General features: G+C 34.2%; 4 protein-coding genes across 6 annotated transcripts; 1 reads left to right on the top strand and 3 right to left on the bottom strand.

Annotated features, from left to right (window-relative positions):
* Positions 1-967: 967 nt before the first annotated feature.
* LOC147399710 (uncharacterized) lies at positions 968-4,050 on the bottom strand. Of its 2 annotated transcripts, none has more exons than XM_086445177.1 (3): positions 3,801-4,050; positions 1,309-1,405; positions 968-1,220 (listed from the first exon to the last, which is right to left on the bottom strand). In XM_086445177.1, exons 2-3 carry the CDS (start codon positions 1,389-1,391, stop codon positions 1,103-1,105), a joined length of 201 nt encoding a protein of 66 aa, XP_086301303.1. In that variant the 5' UTR covers positions 1,392-1,405; positions 3,801-4,050; the 3' UTR covers positions 968-1,102. The 2 variants fall into 2 exon arrangements, with proteins under 2 accessions (XP_086301303.1, XP_086301302.1); XM_086445176.1 differs by lacking the exon at positions 3,801-4,050 and adding an exon at positions 1,923-3,765.
* A 6,677-nt stretch (positions 4,051-10,727) lies between these two features.
* LOC147399709 (uncharacterized) lies at positions 10,728-11,607 on the top strand. Its single transcript, XM_086446544.1, has 2 exons — positions 10,728-11,061; positions 11,144-11,607. The coding sequence occupies exons 1-2, from the start codon at positions 10,728-10,730 to the stop codon at positions 11,605-11,607; spliced, it is 798 nt and encodes a 265-aa protein (XP_086302670.1).
* Positions 11,608-12,013: 406 nt separating this feature from the next.
* LOC147399708 (cyclin-dependent kinases regulatory subunit 1) lies at positions 12,014-13,069 on the bottom strand. Of its 2 annotated transcripts, XM_086445187.1 has the most exons (4): positions 12,934-13,069; positions 12,684-12,836; positions 12,540-12,600; positions 12,014-12,406 (listed from the first exon to the last, which is right to left on the bottom strand). In XM_086445187.1, exons 2-4 carry the CDS (start codon positions 12,734-12,736, stop codon positions 12,254-12,256), a joined length of 267 nt encoding a protein of 88 aa, XP_086301313.1. In that variant the 5' UTR covers positions 12,737-12,836; positions 12,934-13,069; the 3' UTR covers positions 12,014-12,253. The 2 variants fall into 2 exon arrangements, with proteins under 2 accessions (XP_086301313.1, XP_086301312.1); XM_086445186.1 differs by lacking the exon at positions 12,934-13,069 and having other exon boundaries at positions 12,684-12,927.
* Positions 13,070-14,740: 1,671 nt separating this feature from the next.
* LOC147399707 (uncharacterized) lies at positions 14,741-23,225 on the bottom strand. The gene is made up of 18 exons (XM_086445185.1): positions 21,950-23,225; positions 21,781-21,852; positions 21,484-21,688; positions 21,264-21,372; positions 20,104-20,199; positions 19,915-19,996; positions 19,759-19,818; positions 19,629-19,681; positions 19,368-19,534; positions 17,687-17,897; positions 17,435-17,492; positions 17,244-17,300; positions 16,911-17,156; positions 16,454-16,518; positions 16,313-16,369; positions 16,139-16,232; positions 15,035-15,175; positions 14,741-14,944 (listed from the first exon to the last, which is right to left on the bottom strand). Exons 1-18 carry the CDS (start codon positions 22,877-22,879, stop codon positions 14,849-14,851), a joined length of 2,799 nt encoding a protein of 932 aa, XP_086301311.1. The 5' UTR covers positions 22,880-23,225; the 3' UTR covers positions 14,741-14,848.
* Positions 23,226-25,833: the final 2,608 nt, after the last annotated feature.

Here is a 25,833-nt window from a genome sequence, read left to right as displayed (position 1 = left end):
ATTTTTACGAGAAGCACCCACCACTGATCCTTCCGAAAATAGACTATGTTAACCTTGTCGACTCAAAGCTATTTCCTATTGCAAAATTCTGCATGAGAATCACTTACCAAATCCCACATCTATATACGGAGACGAAACAAACATCGCTACTCTCCCGACCTCGCTCATTTATCTATCCCATACTCAGCCTGAATCATTCTCTTCCATACAATCCCAAACAATTCTAAACCTCCACAACCATTTTCTTAGAAGAACTAAGTTTGCAAACTTTACATTGCATAAACGGATCCTCAATGTTTTTCTTTGGAGAAAAAATGATCTTCCATTTAACATGATAAAACCCATGACTTTCCCCATCATTCCAACCATAAAAAAAAAACACAAAATTGACATATTTAGGAATCAAAAATAAAGATGAGAAATACACTAGAACCTGCAAGAAAGCTTTTGATTTGTCATCACTTTTAGATAAAATTAGCCTTTCTTGGCGTCCTTCCGATTACCAGATCACATGTGGCTCGCTCATGTAGGGCTCCATGGGCTATCACTAGATAGGTTGCAGGGCAAAAAACTAACCTCCACATCCCATGGGCTATCCCAAGATAGTAATTTCAACATCAAAATCCTAGAAGCTCACATAATCAACAGTACCTTACTTAGATTCATCCCCAGCTTCAGACACTACTTAGATTCATCCCCAGCTTCAGACACTACTTTCTCTTCCCCCCCCCCCCCCCCCCCAAACGTTATAAAACATTATATGGGCAAGATTCAACGGGCTTACCATATGTAAGGTGTGGTTAAGGTTTGATAATGGTGGTGCTGAGTTGCCAGTGGTTAATAATTGAATCGAAATGTCCGAATGCTTCAAAGAAATCTGTGTTCAATATGTAGTTAATAAGTGGATACAAGAGTCTGCTAATGAGAAGAGCTTTTCATACTAATGTATCTTGGTAGGCAATGTGAATTGAGTTCTTCAAAAATAAATATCATGCATTTCAGGGCCATATGGACATCAATAATATTGACGAGCTTTTCATATAAATGTATTTTGGTAGCAAAAGTAAGCAAGAATATTTCAAAACATAAATTACATCTTCAGCTAAGTGCCATGATCTGGTCCAATGTCACGTGAACCGGTGTTTATATAAGGCCCTCGGAATGTAGCCTGAGGAGGCAGTGGTTTCGATGAATCAATTATAGGCTTCATCCTTGATGTCCTACATAATCATGATCTTCTGTGTAAGACACGAAAACTAAAAGTAAACGGGCACCACCAGAATTGATAAAAACAACTCATTTACTTACGCCAAGAAGAACGGAAATGCCAAGCCAGCAGCTGCAAAGGCTACTAAACCTGTGGCAAGAACGACGTTGCGCAACGGGGGCATTGGGATTGTACAACCTGATCAAGAAATATTTACCAATCAACAAACAGTTAAAATACTGCTACTGGCACCCCAACTTTTACTTATTACACCCCAATTTCTTAAATTATTTATCACACCCACATTAAAGATTAAAACACACTCTTCAAACATTACAAAGGTTATGTTCAAATTATAATCTCAGCATTACAAAACATTATCACACTCGTTCAAACAATTTCAGGAGTTGTTTACAATTATGATTAGGGTCATAGAAAATCCTAAACCCAAAAAATAGAAATCGGGCAACAAAAAAACAAGAGAGCTTCTATTGTCACCTGAACTTTTACTTATTCTTAACCATTCACTTATTTTCTTTATTTTTTATAGGGGTGTAATAAGTAAAAGTTGAGGTGCCAATAGAAGCTCTCTAAAATTTTCATGTCATCTTGTAATAATAATTCTTACAAGATGTAAAAGCAATTGTTTATGCTCAAGATAATGGCAAATTTATAAAAGAATAACCAACATTGTGTGGATCCTAGTCTCAAAAACCTTCACTTGATCTCATAATCATCAATCTCCTCCCCAAATATTATCTGATTTTCACTGCTTCTAGCCCAATGTAGAATGTTTCCCCAGCCACCCTAACCGCAAGCCCCGACAAAAGAGAACAAAATCATTCATGCAAGTTTCTAAAGGATAGAAATGCAAACGGAGCCAAAACTACGAGTAGTACTGATTTTCTTCCAACAAACAAGTGAATCCTCATTAATTGTACATCCTAGGCAGGGTTTCACAATTTCTCTATCATACACCTCAAAACAATAAAGAAAACAAATAAGAGTGAGAATTCTGGCACCCACTTTTCGAGGCATCTACACCCACTTAAAAAAGTAAAGAAAATGACAATTGAGTCCCATTAGTATTAGTAGATGGACCTACTAATGTAAGTAACCATTTGAAATCTAAAACCCTAACTTCTGCTAGTGACACTAGGGAAGAAGAAGAGAACTCCTCTCAATTCTTCCATTTTCTGTTGATTCTAGGGTTCAAAAGAGTCTAAAAACCATTATTTCGACGGATTATGACAATGGAAGTTGGTTACTATTGAAATCTAATTCTATTTTTAGGTTTTCTCATTGATTTATTTCATTTGTTTGAACTCAAATGAATGATTCCCAAGAACTCAATTTAAAAAGGAAATAACTCAATAAAATGACCACAATTACAATGAATAGAATAGTTCAAAAGTTGTAGATAAAACTTATATCTTTCCATGCATTTATCGATTTTCATTTTCGTGTTTTACATTATACAAAAAAAATTTGTCAATAGGATTCATCTGACATGGCTTAAGCCACGTCGACCGTGTCCTGTCGACATAGAGTTTTTAGGTACAAAAAAAATATGTCGATAGGACACATCTGGTATGGCTTGATGTGTTCTATCAATGTGTCTTAACACATGTTTCAGTTGACATAAGCAAACGAAAAAACAATTTTCTTTTTGTAGATTTAACACACTATCAACAAGTTGTTGCTATCAATACTCTTTAAAAATATTTGTCAACATTTTTAAGCATTCAAATGTTGTACATTATAGCTTTAACCCTAATCTCAATCAATTCATACCATTTTCCCTAATTTTTCAATCCATTACAAACACATTAAAAAGTAGAGATGACAAACAAAAAAAAGTGTTTCTAAGTTTGATGCCTTGCAAGGTTTGGAGCAACTATTGGTCAAAGATGAAAATGGTTTGTTGTGAAGTTTTCTGTGGAGAACAACGAGGACGAGTTGTGAAAAAGTGCAATCGTGGATGATAACAAAATGTGTTTGGTTGGTGCACATACATACCATGTGGGTATCATTAACAAATTCGTTTTAACTTCCGGGGGTGCGACTACTAAATGGGTGTAAATGTCTCAATAAGTGGGTGCCGGTATTCTCACTCAATAAATAATTCATAATCCCCTTAATAGGTTGAAAATTAAACTTTTTCCATGTCGTTCTTGAAGCGAAGTCATCTAATTCGTGATAGATGTCTTCAATTATGTTGGTGATTGATCAACAATGATGTTTTGTACATGAGGCAAGTATTGTACACTAATGTAACTTGTTATAGGGTTACCAAAAAGTGGGGAAAAAAGAGTTTGAATTTATCTTAATTAGCTTTGTTCTGTATCTTATTTGTATGCCATTGTGAATTTATCTAGGGTTTGCTGTACACAGTACCAATTAGCTACAGCCTACTAACGAATTTGTAAGACTTGTAATTTCAACAAGGAGAATTCGTACTAAATATTTGAACTCTAATTCGTGGGTTTGGGGAGAAGTAACATTCAAGAGAATCAACATAAACCCTAGATCGAAGAAGAGTTTGAATCCGATTAATATAATAAAATAAAAGAAAAACATCAAATTGAGTAACCTGGAATCCGAAATGGTCGCTGTTTCCAAGTAAATCCGTAATTAAATCAGGTGCAGATTACTTCAATCGGTGAATCTCTCTGTTTACAAACAATTTGGATGTTTGGTTCCTCTGACTCTGAAATGATTAACAACACGTATCGGTATCGACATAGATTGTTGGATTTAAACCTTGTAGTCCGTGTTGTAGGTTGGACGGACAAGATCGTTCTACTAAAATTACAGATCTTCTATTGCACACCCACATTTTCTTAGAATAATACTTATTCCCTCTAAAGTCTAAACTGTCATTTTGTGAAAACCAAATTAGGGTTCTACAATGCATGACCCATCCCATTATCCATTTTGGGTATTGGGATTTTCCCGACTCCATTCAACTTCCCCATTTTATAGAAGAAAAAAATTCAAAATATCACAATTTCAGACATTTCAGACCGTTTAAAATCTTAATTGAATTAAAAATATATATATATAAATATTTATGGATAGTGATTCTTAGGTAGCATGGTTGGAGTGTATAATACCCCATGAATTTTCGAAGCGGCTTTCTATAAGCCCATGGTCACCCATAAATGGGTATCCCGAGTTGAGTCATATGATACTAATAAAGAATTAACACAAATCACGGGTGCAATAAGTAAAATTGATGCGGAAATAAGAATGTAGACATCCAAATTTGACCGGGCCTTCGAAGTAAAATCCTCCAAAGTAGTTAAGATATTTCAAAATTGGAAAATCTCGTGTCCACAAGAAGCTCGTGAAAATAAATTTTCTATAATTTCACACCCATGAAAAGTCTTAATGGTTCCAACACTTCAAGATTTTTTTCTCGAAATATACAAAAGCAAAATCAATACAACACTTACATGGTACCAAGTTAGAGGTCCTCTTGATTTTCTTTCTTGTCACCTTGGAAACTCCAACACACTTCTCGACGCCTTTTTTTGAGAGTTCAAGTTTCCTTTTCGATTAAATAGATCGAACCACTCGTTTCAGTCATTTGGCAATTAATGTGTTGGATGATCTTTACAACATGGGATGACAATGTCTGATTCGCATATAAATTTTTGGCTCTCACATCTTTCTAAAACCTAGGCATTGGAGAACTAGTCAATTTTTTGGTTAATTGTTTGATTCAACTTAGAAATGTATTTAACAGGAAGATAGCAACTACACTAATTTCTTTATAAGCTCTGTTTTTCAAAACTTCATTTGATCTGGAAGGCACTAATAATATAACTAGATTGACTAATGATAAATTAACACTAGAAAACTTGACGCTCCTTGTACGCTCTTTGATGTGGCAATGCATAGAATCATAAATATTTTCCTTGTGACATCAGGGAACGTACAAAAAGCATCAATTATGATGACTGAATTAGATTGGTGATCATCTTTTGGCAACGAGTAACACCTAACCAAAATGGCAATTTCCTTTCACTGCAACGATTTGAAACATCATCCCAACGCTTCATTTTCAAAGAGAATCAAAAGTATAAAATAATTATTTCAACAATTTTTAAACAATTTGGTGAGAATTTGTACAGTTAATTGTATGCAGGGTTAAAGGTTCCGATAACAATCAAACCTATTAAGAATGAATTGAAACAGATTCCAATAATCTCCCCAGCCTTTTTAAGTTAGTAAGGATTTCCCCCTTTCTAAAGGGGTCCTTGGGCTCACCTCTTGACAATTTAACAAAATATTATACATAAATTATTTTTCACTGTTGAATTTCACTTTTAAATTTGGGACTTATGTGAAAGGCAGGTAACTGTCCATTTTCAAAACCTTAGTTCTAGTTCAAAAGAAAGAATCGTGCTGAGTAACATTGGTTGAGGGATGGGCATCACTGAATGTAGAAACCATAGATGTTTTTCATCGAGATATGACCGAATGTCCGCACCACTCCCACCCATGTTACTTCAGCATTAACAAAATAGAAATAGTATATTATTTATTAATTTATTTATCAAAAAATTTCAATGAAACTTAAGGGCTATGATATTGAATTTCTGATGTGATAATCCATTTGAGCAAAATGACCCTTAATAAGGCTGAAAATCTTACTAAATTAGTAAGAAAAGGGTTTCACACTCCAATAACAGTCCGGATTAGGATGCCATATGCTCACCCACTTTACAATTTTCCATGAGATTAGCAGAAAATAACATAAATAGCCTCATCTTACCTCCAAACACAAAATTCCCTCATTTTTCTCCCAACAAATCCATCATCTTCGAACTCATCAACATGTAGAAAAAATTTCCCTCTTCATCTATTCAACCTCATCTTCAATCCTCAACCAAAACCTTGGATTTTTCCAACTAAATCATATCTTCAACTCTCCTAAAATATGATACATTATTATGACATTTGAAGGTTTAGGGATATGACTCTTTCAGTGGAAGTAAAAATAAATTCAGGTACCACCTGTGATAGGTTGAACAATGGTTCAACTTCCCAAGATCGTGATATCGAGTCTCCCTAATCACACTTTTTTTTTGTTTGCTAGGTTTACAACATTGTATGAGACTAATCCCACGATCACACACACACCCCACCCCTACGTACAATTGGTTGAGTCGAGAGTCAACCGACCTGAAGGGTGGCCCCCCAAGGAATGCAATGCTTCGTGAGAGTTCCGAACACTAATAAACCCTTCCCAAGGGGTTTCTCAAAGCTCTGCTTACCTCTAGGCCAACCCCTTGGGGTCCCCCCAACCATGATTTTATCAGTCACACCTGTTTGTGGTGACAAGATGTATCCATGGTGATGGATGTCACATAAAAAAAGTAGGAATTGAAAAACAGTGTTCAAGAGCTTGAAGACGGCCTTTGCATCATTTTCTATTATAGTCTCTCTTAGAAGGCCAAGGTCAACGGATGATGATACGTCATCAATTTGAAAATACAGGGATATCTCAAAGATTCAACAAAACCCAGAGTACATCAAAAGCACCCTAAATTATTCACAAAAGTGCACCCAAAAAACAAAAAAGAGTCGATAACCAATTCAAACGGGTTCCCGCAGAATTATTTGAGGTCCAATGTTCAACAAATGAAAATCAAACTTGAAATTGTGTTTTTCTTCTTTTTCCCTTCCTAGTTAAGCAAATTAAGAATACCACCCTAATATTAAAAATAATTTAGAAATGCCTCCCTTGACAAGTTACTTATATTCATGAATAGAAAATACTATTTCTTAGGGAGGAAGATAAAATTACCTAATTAATAAGAGGGTAAGACTGTGTTTGATAACAGTTCTGAAGTCTGAATGGAGGTGGTCCACCGTTCAAATTCAGACTTCAGCTTTGTTAAAGATGTTTGTTAAATTTCAGATTTCAGAAAAAGAGGTCGATTTCAGCGGAAAAAATTCAGCGATAGAAAGTCGCTGGAGGATACTTCTGATTTCTTAAAAAAATATTTTTACCTAAAATACCCTTATAAAAAAATATATTTCTATTTATTATCCCTTATAAAAAAAACGTTAAACCCTTACCTCCTCTCTCTTCTTCATCTCCTTCCTCTCCAACTCGGCCGTCAAGACCTACGCAGGTATGTGCATCTACCACCACTCTATTGTTCTTTCTTGATTAATCACACCATGTGAATCTAATATTGAGAAAACCAAATCAAAAAAGAATTGATTCAGATTTTTTACCATGTAGTTTCAGATTTTTTAAACCATATTTTCAGATTTTTTAATCAATGTTTATTGGAAAACAATCCAAAAAGAAGTGATTCAAATTTTTTAACCATAATTTCATATTTTTTAACCATAACCATAGTTTCAGATTTTTCAATCATATAGTTTCAAATTTTTTAACCATTGTTTATTGAAAAACAATCTAAAAAGTATTGTTTCAAATTTTTTAACCATAGTTTCAGATTTTTTTAACCATAACCATAGTTTCAGATTTTTTAACCATAGTTTTAGATTTTTTAACCAGTATTTATTGGAAAACAATCCAAAAAGAATTGGTTCAAATTTTTTAACCATAGTTTCAGATTTTTTAACCATAACCATAGTTTTAGATTTTTTAATCATAGTTTCAGATTTTTTAACCATAGTTTTAGATTTTTTAACCAGTATTTATTGGAAAACAATCCAAAAAGAATTGGTTCAGATTTTTTAACCATAGTTTTAGATTTTTTAACCATAACCATAATTTCAGATTTTTTAATCATAGTTTCAGATTTTTTAACCATAACCATAGTTTCAGGTTTTGTAACCATAGTTTTAGATTTTTTAACCATGTTTATTGGAAAACAATCCAAAAAGAATTGATTCAAATTTTTTAACCACAGTTTCAGATTTTTTAACCATAACCATAGTTTCAGATTTTTTAACCATAACCATAGTTTTAGATTTTTTAATCATAGTTTCAGATTTTTTAACCAGTATTTATTGGAAAACAATCAAAAAAGAATTGGTTCAAATTTTTAACCATAGTTTCAGATTTTTTAACCATAACCATAGTTTTAGATTTTTTTATCATAGTTTCAGATTTTTTAACCATAGTTTTAGATTTTTTAACCATAACCATAATTTCAGATTTTTTAACCATAGTTTCAGATTTTTTAACCATAACCATAGTTTCAGGTTTTGTAACCATAGTTTTAGATTTTTTAACCATGTTTATTGGAAAAACAAACATATGGGGCTGCGTGCCATACATAGAAAACATATGTGTTTTCTTAATATATGGGTGAAAATCATCTATGATAATGTGCATGTCTATTATTGTGATTCTTCCTATATTCCAATATCATTATTTGTTGAGACCACCATGTTAAAGTTTACACTCCTCACATATATAAATTAATCCTGAAATTTGAATATTATTGGGATTCTTCCTATATTCCAATATCTATTATTTGTTGAGATCATCATGTTAAAGTTTGAACTCCCCACATATATAAATTTACGATGAAAAATTAAAACAAAGATCCATTAAAAATAAAAATCTTCTAAGATTTGTAATTGTGAAATAATGAAACAATAACAAAAATCAAAATTTCAACAAAATCCCAAAATTTCAAACAACCAACCGAACCTATTATGGAGAAATCGAATAAAAAGTAGAAATCGAACCCTTTTTAACATCTTTCATTCTTTCTTTTTTGTTTTTCTTCTTGCATAAAGCTCGGTCATTAGATATATTGTTGTGGTATTGGCTCCATTTGATTTATACTTCCATTTCATTGTTATTCATAGATATGGCTCACAAAAATAAAGATAAAGAAAAGAGTGTTGATAGAGCAGACTTTTCTACAGACCAATCGAAAAGGAAACACTTTCTTGAGTTGTGCTTAAGTGAGGTGAACAAGGAAGGGTACAGAGGAGTATCTCTTACCAGTGCTTCATGGAAAAGATTAGAATCTGAATTCAATAAGGCATGGGGAGTGAATTTTAGTCATAAAGTGTTCAAGAATCAATATGATTACTTGAGGGCTGATTACAACATATGGCGAAAACTTGTTGGATTGTCCGGGCATGGGCTTAGTGCGGATATCAATACTATAAATTGGCCTCCGCAGAAGTGGGATGATGTCTTAGAGGCAAGTCTCTAATCTTACGTACATATTTTTAACTTGATTAACTAGACTTAGTCTAATTATTTTTATATTATTGTTTGAAATAGAGAATTCCCGAAGCTAAGAAGTTTAGGAACAAACCTCTTGTAGATGCTGAATTGATGATGGGTGTATTTGAAAGTACTCTTTCAAATGGCGATAAAGCATGGAGCCCCTTCTCATCGATCCCACGCCCTACTGTTGATAGCGATGTGAATGGTCCTGAACCTATGGAGTACACAAATTTGGACGCTGAAGACACTTATGGTGACTCATTTTTAGGAGAAGGGGATACATACTTCCAAGGTGTAAGTGTGGAAGGCACCCCTAATACCCCACTTGAAGAGAATACATCACAAGGTCCGATGAAGAAGAAACGTAGGAATTCGAATAGTGGTGACACTATTGAAAAAAACTTGGAAAGGCTTATTAATGTCATCGAAGAACAGATTAATAAAGAAGAGGCTAACAAGGGACCTTGTTTTAAAGATGTGAATGAAGTTATGAAGGATTTGAAGAACTTAGGAGTGATAAGTATTCATACTTATCATGTTGCTATATTGAAATTTGCACAACTACCGAAATTGGAATACGCATTTATGGACTTGGATAATGAAGCAGAGAGGGTTCAATTTTTGGAGTTTATTGTAAATAATTAGTTGAAGTCAAACATTTTTTTAATAAAAACCAATGATGTATTGGTTATTTTGATATTTTGATATTTTTGGATAGTTACTGTGGATGGTTATTTTTAAATTTTGATATTTTTTTATAGTTAATATAGATGATTTTTTTGGAGTTATTATCATTGATGATATTATGAAATTTTTGATTGTTTAATTGGAATTATTATCTTGTTACCTAATCGAATATGCATGTTTTAACTTACTAAATAGATTGCATGTTTGAAAAATCTTTTTTTACAGCTTCAATTAATACTAACTTTTTTTAATTTTTCATTGTGTTTAGTGATAATGACGCCAAAACAATGGTTGTTGATGAGATTGGTAACATTACTTTTTATGCTTAAACTTAAAAATCGTATGAATGTTCGACAAAGGTTGTGCACATCATCACTTTCTGGCAAGGCATATGTGCGAGAACTTTTGGAAGGATCTTCAACACAAATGTACGAGATATTTAGGATGGAGAAGAATGCTTTTGTACAATTATGTCAATATTTTCGAGATAAAAATTGGTTAAATGATAGTAGATATATAGACGTAGAAGAGAAAATGGCAATGTTTTTTATGACAATATGTCATAATTGTCGGAATCGATTAGTAAAATATCGATTCCAACATTCTGGAGAAACCGTAAGTAGGTATTTTCATGAAGTGTTGGATGCAATGATACAGTTTGCACGAGAGATAATAGTCCCCCCAGCATTTGACAAGCCAATGGGAGAAATTCGATCTCATGTACATTTGAGAGAAGGGCCATTTAAGGGTGCTGTCGGTGCATTAGATGGCACACTAATTGATGCGCACATTCCGCTTGATCAACAAGTCCCATTTAGAGGAAGGGGACAGGGAAAATGTTTTCAAAATGTAATGGCGGTGTGTGATTTTGATATGAAGTTCATATATGTGATGGCTGGATGGGAAGGAATTGCACATGACTCGAGGGTATTAAATGAAACACTGCGTAACCCGATTAACAATTTTCCAATACCTCCTCTAGGTATGTATTTTCAAATTATATTTTTGAAATTAATCTTATAATCAATAATATAAATTTTACATATGTTTTATATTTGTTGCAGATATGTATTATTTATGCGACGCTGCATACACACACACTAGAGGTTTTATGACTCCATATCGTAACACACGCTATTGGCTAAGAACATATCGAGGAACGCGTGCAATGGGTAGAAAGGAGAAATTTAATCATGCACACGCTCGATTAAGGAATGTCATTGAGAGGACCTTTGGTGTATGGAAAAAAAGATTCCCAATTTTGAACAGAATGCCTTCATATGATTATCACACTCAACGGGACATTGTTATTGCATGCATGGCAATACACAATTTCTTACGTCGTGTTTCTCTCCATGATGAGTTGTTTCGACAATATGAAGTTGATGTCGACGAAGAGAGTAATTCTTTAGTAGAATCCGAACCATCACATGATCCACCATGTTATAATGACATATTCTCATCGCAAGCACAAGCTGATATGATCACTTTACGTGATCAAATTGCAATTCAACTAGAAAATGAATGATTGTTTATTGTTTGAGTATTACTTTGTTAGAATGTAATTTCTCAAGTATGAATTCAATTTAAAAACAATACTTTTGAATTATTTAATTTGAAATATGTTGATAATTTCATTATGCGTAACATGTTATGATTTTTGGTAAAAACAATTTATTAGAATTATAAATGGGTAATGTTGTCAAAATGACCATTATGTTTTAAAATTCTATTTGTAACCAGAAGCTCTTAAAAGTTATAAACAAACAACTTTTCCATAATAAGATTCCAAATTTCAGATTTCAGACTTCAGACTTCAGACTTCAGACTTCAGAAGTGTTACCAAACATACCCTAAGTAAAGAAACCATTTTGAATTTCGAATTTCAAAATCAAACCAAGAAAAAGAACTAAATTTCAAGAAAAATGGAGAAATACGAAACCCTAATCTTGTAATCCACCACAAAGTAAATCCAATCCACAATTTCCACACAGACATACAAATCGAAATCAGAACTAAACCAACACGAAATCCAGACAGAGACTTACAGTAATAACAGGACATCATCATCTAACATCATTTCTCAAGATTCAGAAACCCTAATTGTTTTCTTTTCTTCTTCTCTTCTAGAAGAAAATATAGAAATCTAGAAGAGAGTAAATTTCAACTTCACTTCATTTGGCAAGGATTTGCTGGGCGGCCTGGTTCTCTTGCTGTTGCTGATAGTTCAAAGGCCTCCTGAAAAGCATGATGTGTGGCTCTGGGCGATGGATCGCGTAGTGGACCCATCCACGGCTCTGCTGAACCCCGATCGCTCTCCATTCGTTCTGAAAATTTTAAAAAATCAGTTTTCTTTGAATTAATCGAACCTTTATTGTTAAAACTACTAGAAAATTCGAAGATCTAAGAACAGAGAACAAAAATTTCTAAATCTGTAAATGTGATTTAATCTAATTTTACCTCAGAGAGAAGCCGATTCTTCGGAAGAAGTTTGGCTACTTCAGGAGGAAGAACTACGTGCCTGTAAAGAAATAATGAGAATTAGGGTTTCAAATCTCAATTTCTTCGTCATTTCTTTATGATCTGAGATGTTGATTTCGTTACCTGTACTCGTAAGTATCGTCAGAGTACTTCTCCGAGTACTGGATCTGACCCATCTTTCCTTCTTGATTTCAATTCTTCTTTGATCTCTTGCAGACGAGAGGCGAAATCAAGAAAAAAAAAAATCCAGTACGTTTCGTCAACTCTTCGGTAAATCTGCAAACAGAGACCAAAGAATTACAACTAAAAAACAAAAACCCTAGAAAATATTATCGAATTAAGAAGAAATTGGGGATAAAGGAATGCAGAATGCCTGAAGAAGTTAAGCAGAAAATGATCTGAGAGTGTTTTGTGAAGAAACGATAAGACTTTAAAGGCTTTTTTGGGTGACCACCCAACCCTAATAAAGTGCCACGTGGAATTTTTTAGACCTTTAACTCCAACCCAAATAAACCTGATAGATGATCCCTAGCCGTTGATTGGTTGAAATCCAATACTTTACCCAGGGCCCACATATGATAAGAATAATTGAAATTATTTAGCTAGAAAGTACCAATGAAGTTTATTTTTGGTGGACGAGTTAACCGTCTTGGAATAGTTGCTCTTGGTTTTCAAATTTCAAATTTTAAATCTCCCTCATTTTTAAACGAATAATAACGGTAGTAAGATCCACCAAATTAAATTATTGAAAAAGTGGGCAGAGGCATTCCTATGGGGCTCTTTAAACTTTATTATACCAAATCCAAGTTCAATGGTCTTTAAGTTCATGATGATGGTTCCCTTCATTGCACGTTATCTAGTTTTAAGTTTTTGAATGGTAAACCAACATAAAACATAGTAAATAAATAAAAATTAAAAATTAAAAAGCTAGGGTTAGAGTTATTGATCTTAAACATCGAAGAACATGTAGCATGGCTTTTGGAGAGGTTTATTTTCAACGAACAGTAATAAAATCTTATTTGAAAGATTTGGGATTAATTAAACGAAATTTGTTCCTTCATTCCAATCTATCTGAAGGTAAAAGTGTTTATATCAACTTTTGCCATTTTCATCTACATTTGTTTTTTCGTCTTCTCCTCTCACTCTCTTTAAGATCTTCAATGTAATTAACTTGGGTTGTAATCAACTTTTATCGAATATGTCCAAATCATCTCAAGTTGACTTTCTTTTAAATTATCATGTATTGGAGAAATGATTTTACATTTCTTGATCTTCTCATTTATCCATCTCTATTATCTTGAATTCATTAACATGATACTTCGTGGTTGTCCAACATTCAAGTCTAAAAAGCTCCATTGTGTATCAAATGACGTTTGGTGTTGACACACTCGTGATTCCTGGAAGAGCAAAAAACTCAAAACTGAGTCAAAAAGTTGAAGTGGCTGAAGCCACTTTTGACTTCTGTGTTTTTGTGAGAATTTGAGCAACACTCAATCTAATAAACAAAAAAATGCTTTTTACCAAATATCACAGCTTCTGAACCTTCAAAACTATTTTCCGAACTCTATCATCAAATAACCCAATATTGCAATTCCAATTCTTATAGAAATGATCCAGTAGAAATACTTCAATTTGAAAGCATAACTACCCTTAACGAGCCCGTGTCAATTAAGATGAATACTGCTATATTCACATAGCATCCACCGCTCGCAAAAACTGAAATTTGCACATCAAGACAAATCAACCCCATCAATGGAAGATCAAAGCCATGCACACTCTGCCACATGTAATTGTACTTTAGTCGTCTTCAAGAAAGAAAATTAGCTTTTAAAGAACATCTATATGCAACATTATTTGAAGATGTAGAAAAAAGCTAGACACTAAATAGTTCACTATTTCAAAATTTTGAAACTAAGTTCCACAAGTCTCCACCTCACAAAGGTCATTCCCTCTTACATAATTAAGCCGGTAACTCGAACAACAACAAGATCAAAAAATAATAATTGGAAAATTTCCACAAATAAAAGAAAAAACTGCAACACTGCTGTCCCGACAATAAAAAGTTTCAAAAACCTGTAAATTTTCTTTGACCTGTTCCAAACTTCGGATTTTCTTCTACCGATCCTTAGCTATCACTTTCTTCTTTACTTCTGTTGCTATAAAACATTTAAAAAAAAAAAAAACATGGAGGAGTTTGTCTCTTTCCTGTACATTGCCTATCAGATCCCTCACTGTACACCCTCCACATTCCATCTAGGATTTCCCAACACCATATAAGCTTTCTCCAGTTATTTATCAACAATTCGACATTTGGGGACCGGCTTTTGAAGCATAGAAGTCCCTTGAAAGGTCATCATCTGATAGTTTTTTCTGTACTCGTTCAGCTGCAACAAACATACACGTTATAATTTTAGTTTCTCGTCAATATCAAACCATAGAAACTAGATTGCCCATACTTTTCAGTAACCACTCACTTGATCTTCGGTCATTTTCTTGAAACCAAACTTATCCGTCCATATTGATTCCGCTTCTTCGGCAGCAGGAAGCACAAGGTTTTTCACGTTCAAGAACCCCAACAGTCTCTCAATGCATGAGAACAATGACTGGAAGTAGCCCTATAAAAAGGAAAGTTGGATGATAAAAATATTTGCAACAAAAGACGGATACTAAAAGACATGAAGGATGAGAAGTTATGTTGAAATAGGTGGAAGAATACATGCCAACATACAGAGTAATGGTAACACATAGGCGATAATAAATTATATCTGCTATGCTCATTAGTAACTTGTTGAATAGAATAAAATATGAGAAAGGTATATATTTTAAACGTTACTAAAAAAAATTAAAAAATTCTAGGCCGCTTTCAATGGATCGGGGATTAGAACCTGAAGTCCAATCCAAATATCTAATTAATTTAGTCTCCAGGAGGAGGTATTGGAATAGAACGAGGAACCACAGCCCAAACCATAAGGATTTGTTCTAGTTATCCAAGCCCCACCAATCCGATTGAGACCCAATCCAAAAAGTACGAAAATATTTTGTTAGTCAGATAGGATCTGGATCCAATACGAATATTATTCAGATCAGATCAGGATTGATCCCCTCCTGGTCCAAATCCGACAGACCTAAATACAATTCTAGATAGAATTGAATGATGGGATAAGGGTCCTGTAATTATGAATGATGATGATGACAAGTGGTAATAGCATACGATCAGGCATCAGGCAGTGCATATTGTGATTATTAAAAGGTAAAGAAGCATTGCTTTTTCTTCAAGACAACAGCAAGATAAAAACGCATACAGGAATGCACGCAATGTGATCCAAGGATTGGGTGGTGTGGAGTACTTGATTCACAATGCTTATACCAAAACTATTTGGACTTCTATGGGAATGTGGAAGCAATTTCCAGAGAAGCCTTGATAAACATTTAACTCATTGGCCTTTTCTTTTGTTCTTTTTAAATTGAGAATGAAGATTAAGTAGACTCTTGAGAAAAATGAAAATGTCAACAACAGAAGCGAGAAAGAAATACAGAACTATACAAAAAGACGTATCAATCCAACTCAATAGCCCCACCTTTCCTTGACTATCGCTGCTAGTAGCAACGAGAGGAAGTTCAGCAACTTCAAGACCAAAAATTCTGAGAATTCCAGCAGATACTACAGATGAACTGCAAGCAATAGAGGCCATAATGAGACAAGGTTAAGGTGAACTAATGTCTATGACACACTTTTAAGAAATAGTTCTCACTTTACTGTCAATACAGCACAATACATCCCTCCAAATTCTTGGTCCCTTACACTTCTTCTGCAAAAGATTAAATATATAAAAAGCAATTAGAAAGTAATTCCAGGGCATACTAAGTAAAACAAGGAAAACAATTTTTCTCACCCATAAACCATAGACGGGATAAGGTCACGGCCAGCTTTCGAATCCACAATTGGATCAAAGCGATCCTGAGGAAGAAAGATATCATAGAAGGCTAAATCAGAAATTGCAACGACGGTGTTTCTATCCACATCGATGTCAGGAAAATATTATATTACAAAATAAAAAGCCTCAAGAAATTAAAAAAAAAAGTCATGCAATAGAAGGGCTGAAACCTAAAAGCACTCTTTATGGTCAAAACTCGATTAAATATAATTTTTGTTCACATCCAACAACATATAATAAAAGCAAAGCCTGCTAGCACGACTTCAAGAAAATCATCTCGCACTATCACTGATTGGAGGGTAGAAATGATGATTTAAGAACAGTGCACAATTATCATGATCATTCATGGTACAATATAATAGTTACTCTTCTTAGAAAACCAATGTATTTTGATACAGCATTGAAAACTACTTACATGGAAGATTGCTACGGCCTTTGAAAGCAACGATTTACTTTCAGGAGAAGTACTTTTCCCACTAAGAAATCTCCATCTTATATCAATATCAGCATTATTATCTGAAGCCTTTTCCTCATGCTTCTTCTTAATAACACTTGAAAGAGCTTCCGGTAACTTTTCTGATCCACGACAAACTAACTTCTGCAAAACAGTATGGATCCTATTGCAATCTGTGCAACAAAACCAATTCCCTTTTGGCAATTCCTGTTAAGAAGGTACAAATAATATTTTAATGTAGAAAAATGATTGCATGTATTGTAAATGATAATAACAGCTCATTTATGTGCACACCTTTAGATCTGCCATTTGATGATCCTTCAAACAGCCAACATGAAATTCCTGTTCACACTGAAAAAAGAAAAGATAACATATTTAAGTGAAATTTAAGAAAGATTAATTTCAAATGCATAGAATGGCGATTCTATGTGCAAAATATCAAGAACTTGTATACAAAAAATGAATACATGAAGAGAACAGTATACCTGATCACAGAGAATGACTGTTCGTGGACCAAAACCAGATTTGCTAAACTCATGAAGCCTACATACAACAAGATCAAAAGGCATAAGGAAGCAAAAAAAGATGAGGGATACAAATCAGGAAACAAATTCATTGCTGTAGTAGCATAAAGAGAAAGTCAGGTATGCAATGACAGTTCAAGTACTGATACATAATAAATATGGGGGAATAACTCAACAACAAAAGCCACTATGTAACAGGTTACAGTAGCCCACCTGCATAAAACACAACCTCCAACTTCAGTCTCTGTTGTTTTAACTATGCGAATACATCGCTTGGAAATCTGTTCTATAGGATCAACACCAGGAACTCTCCCAGCTGCCTTAGCGTTTGCATTGTATTCGCAGGATTTTTCCCTTTGGTACATATTTAAGCAATATTGGCAGAACCATTTGCCATCGGGAATGCTTGACAGACCCACACAATCTACAATAGGCAAATGAGAATGCACGTCAGATAAGCCAATCACACAACATAATCATTCAGAAATGTTCTGGTTAAGGAAGAGAAGTGGATCAAAAATGTAACAAGAAGCTGCAGGTATTGAAATTAAGAGTAAAAAAGGAATAGAACAGCAGGCTGATACTAAGAAGCAACCCTATAATAAATATTAAACTAACCATCTAAAATTAAATTATAGATTTGGATAAATTGGCAGGAATTATATATATATATTAACAGAGACAAATAACTTAACAACATGTACTAAATTTAAATAAATAATTAGGGAACTTGGCAACCTAACAATCAAATAGATGACAAATGATAGAAATGGATAAGAGACTACTAGCAATGAACACCAAAAATACATGGACTGGTAACTTAAGAAAATATGCAAAAACCCAAATTCATAAAATTGCAGCTTCCTAGCCAATTTAAGGCTGTCATACTACTTCTCAGTTCACGTATAGAAGATAGTGAGTATAGGTTGTGACACAGAAACTCTAGCCTACAGTATTTCCTAGATCCCAAGGCACCCAAAGGAAGAAAAGCCAAAGAAGTGAGGCCACCAGGATAGAAAGGGCCGTGAGGGATCACTTCTCAATCAAACCAGAGACCTTCAAGGGTCTCATGCAATAGAGATGCATGATATAGGAATCTCATATCTTTGAAAAGACAGGTGAAGAGAAACAGGTAGAAAATGATTGCCATTGAGTGAAGCTGCTAGTTCCACCAGTTTCTTGGTGTAATGGTTTTAAAGGAAATTGGGTATCCATTTCTGAGGTTGGCCATGATTCAAAATGTGCTTTCCTTTTTGTATTCAGAGGATAAGGAATTTGCTTGCATGGAATGTAAACCTCGTCTGATGAGCTGAGATGGAGATCATAAGAGAAGAAGGGAACTCCAATGTCCGTTTAGCCTGAGTCTTTTGTTTAGACACCCTTTTATTAAGGACAGATGAGAAAGGAGGAAGAAATCTGGCAATTTGGGTTGGAACAAAATTGTCCTTTGGATATTCTATTACATTTGGAACAAAATATTTGCACCATCATCAAATTCCACATATTAGAATTTCTTAGGCATCACAGCACAAACAGGTTTTGTTTCTACAAGTAACTAAATGTTCATTGACATCATTTGTATTTTCTACTTCACCAATATTTAACCCAGAGAAAGAAGATGAAACATACATTGGTCAAAAGCAGATTGGCACCACTTTCTCAGATTTTACCACCATTGACATGCATGAGTCATACAGGACAAATTCACAACTTATTTTTCAAAGTATCAATAGATTTCATTTTTATTAACATTTTCCTCCATTTTCTCAAGCAAACATTAGCTTGTATATTTCATATTCAATTAAACAAATAAGAAACCTCTTAATAATTGAAGCAACCAAAACAATGGAAAAGGTGGGAAGAAGAAAAATCATCACTGGAGAGCGAAATGCACCTTGATGAAAGGCCCTGGGGCATCCATCACAGAGCAAAAGATCCCCAAAATCCGCACAAATGCTGCAAAGGTCATCGTTGTCATTGATTGAAAGTTTCCGGCCTCTTGATAGAGACACTGACAATTCATGCAACGAAACCCCGTTGGATGTGTAAATATTTAAATAGCTGGGAAAACACGAACAAAAACGAGTCAAAATAAAATAAATAGAGAAGTTTGAAGTTAATTGGACACTGTAAAAAATCTCAAATAACCACTCACGGTTTGCGTCGTGAAGCCCATCCAGCATCAGCTTCAAACTGTGAAGGGCTAACCTGCTCAGTAAATGTAAAAGAAAATCAGTGTCTTTAGCCAAAAGTGTTAAAAGTAGTTTGGGAAGTAGTAAAATTACCACTCTTTTGCAGCAATGACAGTATATACCAAAACCTTGTTTATAACCATCGAGCAATTTCTGCACAAGAATGAATATCTATGAATTACAAAATGAAATCTAGAAAAATATGCAATAACAAAAGAGATGTGCTTTCATCATCTTCATTAGAACAACCTGCCCGCGAATATAATATGCTAATTCAGTTCCATCAGGTAATCCATCTTCTTCAAAGACCAACTTATGCAACCGCAAATCCCTTGAGAGGAGACATCCAAAAACTTAAAAGGTTTAGAGAATTCCCAACAGAAGAGTTAAGCAAGATGACATGTCAGTAAATGTTTCAAACAAAAATGGGGTACCAACTTTCTTGTGAGCTTCCCTTGACTACTCTTATTCTGTGGCAAGACACATTCTGAAACATTGGTGGAAGAACTTGGTGTTAAAATTGGCTTTGACGACCTGAAATAACCCACACACACTGTCAGACAATTCCAGAGAAAAAAAAATAGCTTTAATAACCTGAAGTAACTCATACTAGAAGTAAATCAAGAAGGTACACAGCAAGATAGAAACATATAAACAGCTAAAAGTGGTATCTTTTATTTGACAAGAACCAATATTCTGGCATTATATGACAGAAGAAAGTCTTGAGTTTCGCTCTCAAAATTATGAAGAATTTAGAGCAAGAGTTGAATGGTGGGCGGTCAAGAAGCATAATGACAATAAATTAAGCATAGGGAAGATGAGGATTTTAAGGGAGAAATAGAAAGACTAGGAAAAGAAAAAAATAATAGAAACGAACGCATCAGAGAATAGCGATAAACTAAGAGAAAGTCGATGGAGATGGTTAGGGCACATCCAATGAAGGCTAAGTCAACCCCAACTAGAAGGCGAGAAGGGCCGAACTTGTAAACTAACTTGGATGTTAAGCTCAATGGGAGGCCAAGGTAGGAAGCCGAGAAGGACCCAATCTGACAACCCAAAGACCCAGCTTGCTCCTCCAAGTTAGGACCGAACCTACCCCAAAGATCTTACACTTCTGGGGACTAATAGCCAATCCAAACACAACCTCAAAGCAGATAAAGAGACGTGTAAGGATCCTCATTTGATTAATGAAGAAATCAAGAAAGACTAAAGTATCATCTGCATATTGAAGATTTAAAATCAAAGGAATGCCAGAACCAAACACAAAACCGAATGTCTCATTTCCTAAAGTCTCGCATATTGAAGGCAATAGACTGAAGTCTCTCATTCGCTATTGCTGTCCCCTTTTCATGAATTTATCCAATGTAAATTGATACATACATGTATGCAATAAATATATACGACATGGTACTAATAGGATTGCATTTGTAGTTCAAGGAATCCTAAAATATTCCATAAATAACCACTTCGACACATGTCTATTGTATTATCAACACTGAGCAAAAGCAAAGTATATTACAACACATAGCCAGCCTAGACTGAACCCCAAACCACATAGCATAGGTGAAGAAGACACCACAATTGCAAGAGAATCATACCTAGCATTAGTAGCATCCACACAAGCTGGGCTTGCCAGAGATTTCTCTGATTCCAAACAAGATTTGCATTTTAGTGTTGTCCTCGTAGTGCAAGATGCAAGAAGAGGCCCTAGAGATCATTAAAAACAACTCTAAAAATCATTATATCCTCTGTAATTCCTTAACGAAAATGGCAACCTAACATTTGTTATAAATCCAACATTATGAGTGAGAAGTTCACCTTTGCAACCCTGACACATTGGAACTTTTTTTACGGGGGAAGAACAAATTGCTCTCTGAATCGTTGCTTCCAATGTGTCCAAAGGAGCATCCTTACAAGCATTCAACACTTCGCGAAGGCTATTTCCATTCTCCAAGTAAATGTGTTCTGAAGGATGTTTATTTGAACTACCCGCATGTTTCTCAAATTGATAAGGCGTGACAACCTACGTTTGACAAAAGAAAATCATGTATTCACTCAATTCTTTTCCGCTACTTAATATCACAATGCATCAAAATAACAATCAACGCTACTCACTTGGTGCCCTTTGCAGGAAGCACAAAAACACAAGATCCCACGGTCTTTGATCGTTCCCTGAAGCCCTCTTCTCTAAGATAAATGACCAGTAAACAAGTATAAATCAAAACTATAATCTCATCGGCCCATGCAAAGAGAGAAAGAAAGAGAAGGGTTGTACATAATATACCTTATTTCCCCGAAAGAGGTAATTGATAGGCAATCCCTCAAGCATATCAGTCTGAAGAAGCTCCTTGAGAGTAGATGGAAACTTGGTCAAGGCAATCTTTTTCGACATTTTCATTTCTAGATTATTCTTCGAGGGCGTTCTTAGTAGGCTAACCACATTGTTTGGTTTCTCTTCATCTTTTACAGTTGCTTCGTTCTTGCTAGCATCTTCAGATACTGCAGAATGGCCACTTGACATGGCTATTGATGGCATCTCCTTCGGTTCTGACTTAGGTTTCAAAACAGGACGGGTAATCCGTCTACTGTAGGCTTTCCCCATTAATGCATTTCGTGCTCCACTAACATCATCTATCCCAGTTGGGGTTTCAATGCCAGTTTCACCTTCTTTGGAAGATTTAGCATCATTGTTCACAGGCTCTCCATTCGAAGATTTCATCCGATCCGTTTTGATCTCTTCTTTGGCATGAGATTCTACAGTAACGCTCATTGGGTCATCCCCTCTTGTTGGTATATCCGCATGGTTCACGGGATTGTTAGTGAGCTCTTCCGTAGTTGGAGATTTCATCAAATCGGATTTAGCCTCCTCCATGGCAGTAGATTTTAAAGAATTGCTCATCTTGCAGCATATCGATTCTGTGACATCGCCCTTTGGTTCCTCAAAACTTGAAGATTTCACCGTATCAATCTGCGGCTCCTCTTCCACCACATTTTTCTTCAATTCTTCCTTAACAGCAGAGATCTTTAATCTCTTACTGCTTGAATTCTCTGAAACTCCATTGCTAGAATTGTTATTCTGAAACTTTCTTGCTCGAGTCCGACCAAGCGATCCCGCCAACTCAGATTGAACCTTCAAAGCAAAAGCAAACTCACGTTTCAAACCACTTCGAGCTCCCGAAAACACCATGAACTCCGAATCGTCGTCGTTCGCCATGCAGAACAAATCAACCAATAGATCTATTAAAAATTAAGCTTCTGAAGCCAAAACTTGACTCGTTGAATCCGCAAAACCCTAGAAAACCAGATCAAAGCCTAATTTCTTCCTTTGAGGAAAAAAAAAAGATTCAAACCAGAAAACATATAGGGAGAATCATCCGTCACCGCTATTCACAACTTCGATCAAACACGAGCGATCGAAAAACTACGCAAGGATCAAAAAGAACTTAGGGTTTTTAGATTTCTCGATCGAAATCAGCCTGAAAGGTGCGAGAGAGGTTGAGAGAGAGAAAGAGAAGAGGGAGAGATAGGTCCACGGTTTCTTCTAAGGAAGGCGAAGAGAAAGATAGATAAGAGGGGCAAATGGCAGAACTCGTAAATATACAAACAAATAGTTCATTGACGTAAAAACCCAAAAATACCCCTTAACCTATGTTCCTAATTATCCATCCTAAAGAAACGAATTTCTGGTCATTATAATCCTTTCTTTTGACTACTTTCGTCTATTTGAAATATTAATCTCTTTGTCGTCAAGCGAGATTTTATTTTTATTTATTTATTTTGTTTTTTTCTTGTCACATTTTACGAAATTAGAACCCGGGAAACATCGCGACTCATCGCAGCCAATGAGAGGTAATAACCAATGGTGAGGATTTGATCGAGTAATATGGCGCGCATTGGTAGATTTGTAGTATAGTTGGAGACGCCAAAGGCATCGATAGGTTTTGTGTTTTTTTTTTTTTTTTTTAGAATTTTAATTGAATTAGAGCGGGAATTAAACGGAACGCCACGTAGGACGTAGTACGTATAGCCGTTAGAATCGATTTGAATTTTAGGTATGACGACTGGTTGGTTAATTCCATGTAGCCGTATGGAAGTGGTTTGTTTAGGGAAAAAAATTAAATTAGCTTTTGAATTTAAACCTAATAATTATCTAAATACATTTTTAAAATTATTAAAATAATATTATTTTAATTTTAAAATGGTTAATAATGAATATTGGTTTGGATAAAAATTTAGAGTATAACAAATATGATATATTAAGTAGTAATTGATGGTCTAATATGCAAAGACTATGTCATCTAGACTCCAAAATTCAAAAGCATAAGAGTTAACCTAAAGTAACAGACTCTCTGAACACTTACCTAACTTGGCACGAGTGTCATTTTCTTTCTGAGTAGCATCTGACATAGTTTTCTTGTTGTAAGACTGATGTTAAGGGGTGCGACAGATGTTAAGGGGTGTGACAAATGTTAAGGGGGGGTAACAGAGACAACGCATGGCTCACGTCAGATACAGTAAAACGTATATTGACAGATAAGAAAGCACGTGTCATTTAATTGTATTTATTATTCAGGTATCACGCCAGCTCAGGAATATAACGTATAAATATTGAAACATATCAAGGTTGGCATCTAACAGCATCTCCAATATTAATGCAAAAAAAATAAATTTAGCAATTATATTTTTTGAGACAATAAAGTCCAAAAATGTCATATTTGACACGTACCTCTCCAATGCTTTATCTATAATAAAAAAGTTCATTGGTTTGTTTTGGATTGCAATTTAATTTTAAAAAATATTTTTCATTTATTTTGATGGTAATTTAGTTTAAAAAATAATAATAATAATCAAAAAACACCTTTTATAACCAAAAAGCCACTTTGGCAAATTATGAGATATGTTAAAACCTATGCTATATCAATGCCAAATATAGTATTGATTTTCGCATATTATATTTGAGACACCATTTAAAATGTGCATTGGCCCACATTTTTTAGAGGTTACTTCAAAATTTAAACTTATTAATGATCCAAATATAATTTTTAAAATTATTAAAATAATATTATTTTAATTTTAAAATGGTTAATAATGAAATTTTGGGTTGGATAAAAATTAGAATATACCAAGTATGATATATTCTTAATAAATTGGTTATAATATGCAAAAATCTTGTCATCTAGACTCAAAAATTCAAAAGCATAAGAGTTAACCTAAAATAACAGACTCTCTGAACAACAACCTAACTTTGCATGAGTGTCATTTTCTTTCTGAGTGGCATCTGACATAGTTTTCTTGTTGTAAGACAGATGTTAAGGGGTGCGACAGATGTTAAGGGGGGGTAATAGAGACAACGCATGGCTGACGTCAGATACAGTAAAACGTATATTGACAGATAAGAAAGCACGTGTCATTTAATTGTATTTATTATTCAGGTATCACGCCAGCTCAGGAATATAACGTATAAATATTGAAACATATCAAGGTTGGCATCTAACAGCATCTCCAATATTAATGCAAAAAAATAAATTTAGCAATTATATTTTTTGAGACAATAAAGTCCAAAAATGTCATATTTGACACGTACCTCTCCAATGCTTTATCTATAATAAAAAAGTTCACTGGTTTGTTTTGGATTGCAATTTAATTTTAAAAAATATTTTTCATTTATTTTGATGGTAATTTAGTTTAAAAAATAATAATAATAATCAAAAGACACCTTTTATAACCAAAAAGCGACTATGGCAAATTATGAGATATGTTAAAACCTATGCTATACCAATGTTAAATATAGCATTGCTTTTAGCATATTATATTTAAGACACCATTTAAGATGTGCCTTGGCCCACATTTTTTAGAGGTTACTTCAAAATTTAAACTTATTAATGATCAAAATATAATTTTAAAATTATTAAAATAATATTATTTTAATTTTAAAATGGTTAATAATGAAATTTTGGGTTGGATAAAAATTAGAATATACCAAGTATGATATATTCTTAATAAATTGGTTATAATATGCAAAAACCTTGTCATCTAGACTCAAAAATTCAAAAGCATAAGAGTTAATCTAAAATAACAGACTCTGAACAATTACCTAACTTGGCACGAGTGTCATTGTCTTTCTGAGTGGCATCTGACATATTTTTCTTATTGTAAGACAGATGTTAA

The sequence above is a fragment of the Akebia trifoliata genome, chromosome 6 (assembly GCF_017979445.1).
Source record: "Akebia trifoliata isolate Shusen 1 chromosome 6, ASM1797944v1, whole genome shotgun sequence".
Lineage (NCBI taxonomy): Eukaryota > Viridiplantae > Streptophyta > Magnoliopsida > Ranunculales > Lardizabalaceae > Akebia > Akebia trifoliata.
Note: the sequence above shows the minus strand (reverse complement) of the source record. Positions and strands in the feature narration are given on the sequence as shown.

Excerpts from the sequence above, each read along its gene's own strand:
- LOC147399710 (XM_086445176.1), bottom strand. The coding sequence starts at position 1,944 with ATGATTATGAGATCAAGTGAAG. Across the intron at positions 1,406-1,922 it reads GATTATGAGATCAAGTGAAG|GTTGTACAATCCCAATGCCC; the intron begins GTTTTTGAGACT and ends TTTCTTGATCAG. Across the intron at positions 1,221-1,308 it reads GCATTTCCGTTCTTCTTGGC|GACATCAAGGATGAAGCCTA; the intron begins GTAAGTAAATGA and ends ATGATTATGTAG.
- LOC147399709 (XM_086446544.1), top strand. The coding sequence starts at position 10,728 with ATGATACAGTTTGCACGAGAGATAATAGTCCCCCCAGCATTTGACAAG. Across the intron at positions 11,062-11,143 it reads TTTTCCAATACCTCCTCTAG|ATATGTATTATTTATGCGAC; the intron begins GTATGTATTTTC and ends TATTTGTTGCAG.
- LOC147399708 (XM_086445187.1), bottom strand. The coding sequence starts at position 12,736 with ATGGGTCAGATCCAGTACTCGGAGAAGTACTCTGACGATACTTACGAG. Across the intron at positions 12,601-12,683 it reads GACGATACTTACGAGTACAG|GCACGTAGTTCTTCCTCCTG; the intron begins GTAACGAAATCA and ends ATTTCTTTACAG. Across the intron at positions 12,407-12,539 it reads AGAATCGGCTTCTCTCTGAG|AACGAATGGAGAGCGATCGG; the intron begins GTAAAATTAGAT and ends TAAAATTTTCAG.
- LOC147399707 (XM_086445185.1), bottom strand. The coding sequence starts at position 22,879 with ATGGCGAACGACGACGATTCGGAGTTCATGGTGTTTTCGGGAGCTCGA. Across the intron at positions 21,689-21,780 it reads CTTCCTGCAAAGGGCACCAA|GTTGTCACGCCTTATCAATT; the intron begins GTGAGTAGCGTT and ends TGTCAAACGTAG. Across the intron at positions 19,997-20,103 it reads CAAGGGAAGCTCACAAGAAA|GGATTTGCGGTTGCATAAGT; the intron begins GTTGGTACCCCA and ends TCTCCTCTCAAG.